General features: G+C 42.0%; 2 protein-coding genes across 2 annotated transcripts; both read left to right on the plus strand.

Moving 5' to 3' along the window:
- The first annotated feature begins 768 nt into the window (after positions 1-768).
- Positions 769-2,169, plus strand: LOC140145648 (uncharacterized). Its single transcript, XM_072167336.1, has one exon. It carries the CDS (start codon positions 769-771, stop codon positions 2,167-2,169), a length of 1,401 nt encoding a protein of 466 aa, XP_072023437.1.
- Positions 2,170-2,192: 23 nt separating this feature from the next.
- On the plus strand, positions 2,193-3,212 carry LOC140145647 (uncharacterized). The gene has a single exon (XM_072167335.1). The coding sequence runs from the start codon at positions 2,193-2,195 to the stop codon at positions 3,210-3,212; it is 1,020 nt and encodes a 339-aa protein (XP_072023436.1).
- Positions 3,213-4,766: the final 1,554 nt, after the last annotated feature.

Raw genomic sequence — 4,766 nt, forward strand, 5'->3', positions numbered from 1 at the left:
GACATGAAATGCAGTCAACTAAAGTAAAATTAAAGAAATGAAAAAAGTCGGGCCGGGATTCGAGCCCATGATCTTGAGAGGCAAAGGCTAATACCATGACGACTACGCCAATTAACGATGAAGTCATTTTTTGTAATAATTATGTCAACACAAACACCAAATATTCATAAACGTGCGTCTATTTCTGAAAATATGTGTCTCACACAAATTTTGCTTAGAATTGTCCTCCAATTGTGCTTAGAATTGTGACTGCAGCCTGTTAGCCTGGAGTCAAACAGCATAATAGAGATTACGAATGTTCGGATATACACGGTGCGTTTATACGTTCGCATGTATCGCATGATGCTGTCCAAACTAAACCAACGGCGTTCTGTCCTTTAGGTCAAAATGTGGTAAAAAGGAGGGCATCTATACAGGTTTCTTAAGGGTCTCTATATTGACGCTGCTAATTCTGCCTGAAATTTTAAAACAGGACTAGTATAAAGATTAAAAGTGCTTCCCCACACACCCCCTACCAGCCGCCTACAAGAGGCTACTCGGGTCAAGTGGTTTGGGTTCATTGCCCGGATCACGTGTCCCGAGTGGCGGTACGTCTACCAGTACTACGCCAACTCAGTGCTGAAGAAGTGATCTCGGATGAGACACGAAAATTCCACTCGTAAGTGAAATTTTACTATTGCTCGTGTGAATAAGTTTAAAATTGTTCCACATTATGTCTACGCCACAGCAGTTAAAATTACATTCCGTCTCGAAAGCGAACATGGCCGGATGGCGACAAAACAAGTCAGACGTATGGAATTTCTGGAAAGAAAATCGGCCAGATTTAGAAACCACCTTCATTTTACTTTACATTGCAAACACCACGGTGTTACCCCGGCAAGTCTTAATTTGAAATCGTCAGTGAAAGGTGTTACAGCAGAAAGGATTTTACAAAGGGCTCAACATCAATTAGTAGGGGAACGGATCAGACAGATCTACGCTACGCTAAATAACATCAAACAACAAATCGCGGACATAGACGAACAGTTGTTTACTGAGTTGCCTATGGAGACGTACTCGGAAGTCAAAGAGTGGGTCGCACATGCGCACAAAGCCGAATGGGACAGGTGTAGGTCACGTCAACAAACCAAATTTGCTCGCTTTTCATCGAGTGATAAACAAACCAAAACACGGGATAAAAACCGCCCGATTGTGCCTGTTAACCAGCAGGAGCAGAAGGAAGTAACAGATAGATGGGTGATTAACAAATCGGACAAAGAACTAACGGAATCTGAATTGTCAGTGCTTCAAAAAGGTCTCAACTACGCGGTAAGTCCATCCAAAATCCCGGTAGTCGAATTCATCACCGGTGTTGAATCAGCGACCAAATTGATAGGGCATGATTCTGACGAGGCGTCACGTTTGAGACTCGATTGCGTGGACATTCTAGAACATGCTAAGGTCCCAGATAGCAATATTTCTAAAGAGGAAAGAGCAGCGCTTCGTGATTTGAAATCTGACGATAATATCATGATCCTCCCTGCCGACAAGGGAAGGGCCACTGTGGTAATGAACAAAACCTCGTACCAAGACAAAGCCAATGAACTTTTAGCTGACAAGAACACGTATGAACTCATTAAGAAAGACCCCACTGCCAAGTACAAAAATCGCTTGGTGGATCAACTCAAAGTCCTCAAAGACGAGGAGTGGATTGACTTTAAGTTGTACAGACAGCTGTACCCCACCACGGCTGTTGTACCTAAGTTCTATGGCCTTCCTAAGGTACATAAACCTTCGTGCCCACTCAGACCGATAGTGGCGAGTCGCGGTTCCATTACGTATGACACAGCTAAATTTGTGGCCAACATCCTGTCCCCCCTTGTTGGTAAATCTGAAAGACATCTTCAGAACAGTGAGGACTTAGTCAACAAGATGTCTAAATTCACTCTCGGCCCCGATGAATGTCTTGTGTCTTTTGACGTCACAGCCCTCTTCACGTGTGTGCCGGTGGATGAAAGTTTAGAGATTGTTAAGGAATTGTTATCAGCGGATACCGCCTTAGATTCCAGAACTGATCTTAGCCCACAGCAAATTACTGACCTTCTGAGCACCTGCCTAAAACTACTTACTTCGTCTACAACGACAAGTTTTATGTTCAACGCGAGGGTGCGGCGATGGGCTCCCCCGTGAGCCCGATCATTGCGAACCTTTTCATGGAGAACTTTGAAGAGAAGGCTCTTCAATCGTATCACAATCCCCCCAAATACTGGGGGCGCTATGTCGATGACATTATGGTTATTATGGACAAAGCTGAGGTTGATATGTTCACACAACATCTGAACTCTGTTCACCCATCCATCAAATTTACGGTTGAATTTGAAAGCAACAACGCACTCGCGATGCTCGACACCCTCATCACTCGCACACCTGACGGTAAGCTGGTTTTCAGTGTTTATCGTAAAAGTACGCACACCGACCAGTACTTAAATTTCTCCAGTCACCAGCCATTGGAACACAAGCTAGGAGTGATCAGAACTCTCACCCATCGCGCAAAAACCTTGTCATCCGACAGCACTCTTCTTGAAAAAGAATTAGACCATGTCAAGAAGTCACTGTCCATATGCGGATACACAAAATGGACTTGGACTGCGCCTAGTAGTAAGAGAAGGGATCCCAAACCTCGCAGGAATGAGACCCCCTCCAAAGGACACGTCTCATTACCCTACGTTCAAGGCGTGACGGAAGCGATAAACAGGAAAATCAGGAGTGCCGGTGTTACTGTTCACGTCAAACCCTCGAACACCATCAGGAGCATGGTGGTGTCGCCCAAGGACAAAGTTAAGACACTGGACCGTACGGGGTCCATCTATCAAATCCAATGTAAAGACTGTCCATCACAATATATAGGTGAGACTGAAAGAGCTCTCGGAAAAAGGGTTTCCGAGCATAAAAGAGAGCCCTCGCCTGTTGGAGGACATATGAAAGCGGCTAGACACTCCTTTGACCCAGGTGAGGTCAAGGTGTTGGACAGCGATTCCAGGTGGTTTCAGCGAGGAGTTAAGGAAGCGGTGTACATCGCAGCCTCCGAACCCGACCTCAACAAAGACCAGGGGCGCCACCCCCTACCAGCCGCCTACAAGAGGCTACTCGGGTCAAGTGGTTTGGGTTCATTGCCCGGATCACGTGTCCCGAGTGGCGGTACGTCTACCAGTACTACGCCAACTCAGTGCTGAAGAAGTGATCTCGGATGAGACACGAAAATTCCACTCGTAAGTGAAATTTTACTATTGCTCGTGTGAATAAGTTTAAAATTGTTCCACATTATGCTTCCCCACTGTTATTATTGAAAAAACAATACTAATATTGCGGTAGATTAAGGACCACTACATGTCATGTATTGTGACGTGGCGTGATACGTCGTGAGTGACGCCATACAACGCTGTCAATTTCAACGTCCACTGTGCGTATAAAATGCAAATCGCGATATCTTTTCTTATACGGCCGACCTTACGTACATGCATTTCAATGGACAATCTGTACGTATGACCGCGCTTATGAATGAAGTCAAACATTTACACCTCACTGTTGCTTTAGGTTAAATACCACTAATTATGTATTACACGTGTTTCAATGGGAAAATGCCTAATTTCGGGTGGAATTTTCTCATATTCAGAACTCTCACAGTTCAATGCCACCAATATCAGGTGAAACTATATGATTTAGATGCCAAATGATCAAAAATTCAACATATGTTGACCTGAGACTTTTCTTGTTTTAACGCACTGAACCGTAAACACCTTAAAATGACAGTGCGCCGTGCGTATGAATTTTGGTACTATTACATCAAAAATGTCACATAATGAGAGAAAATGTACCATTTTGAAGCATCAAACTCTAAAAAGTACTTTTTGGGCTATATAACTTGATCAATTTCAGCGATTTTAATGCAGTCTTTTCGAATGCCATGAAAACATATAGATACCCATCGTATTTCAATGTATCGCCCAGGCCTATTAGTGGTATTTAACCTTTATTATAATGATTTCTTACAACAAAAAGAATCATAATTACTAGTTATACTGTTCCTTCGTATGTTAATTATGGAAGTGGAAATATGCTCCGAATTCAAATATTTACACCAAAGGCCAATCAAATAAGATTGTCATACATTTCAAAATAGGGATAATTAATCGAGAAATGTCTAAGAGTCTCTCACAGCCGATTATGAACACCTCTTCACGAACATGCATGCTTCGATCTGTGAAATGGGACTCCGGACATTCTCCTCGAAAGCTGATTTGTCTACATTTAAGGCGAATCGGAAGGCATAGTCCACATACAGTGATCTTAAATGAAATATTAAGTTATGGAGGCCGTTAATCGCATTTATATGTCCATAGATGTTGTGGTTATTAAGTGAAGGCTATAATAACATATCAAAAGGAAAAATCGTGCACATGGGCGGAAATGACCGCCCTTATAGCAAGCTTTGGGATCTCATTTCATTTCCACAGTTTGAACAAAAGTGTTAATGTATTATAATTATTGTATTGTGAATGATAGTATAAAAAAAACACATCTTGTGTATTTGTATGTAATGGAATTTCAATATACTCTTTCAAATATTCATATTAATTGTTGTAAAGTATATCATGTTTTCAAAGTTATTGCTAGTTTCGTTCTCCCGTTTTTGAAAACAAAATAACACCTTGTGTATTTGTATGTAATGAAATAGTATTTACTCTTTTAAAATATTTATACAATGTACAGTATTATTGTTTACCCTA

The sequence above is a fragment of the Amphiura filiformis genome, unplaced genomic scaffold, assembly GCF_039555335.1.
Source record: "Amphiura filiformis unplaced genomic scaffold, Afil_fr2py scaffold_515, whole genome shotgun sequence".
Classification (NCBI taxonomy): domain Eukaryota; kingdom Metazoa; phylum Echinodermata; class Ophiuroidea; order Amphilepidida; family Amphiuridae; genus Amphiura; species Amphiura filiformis.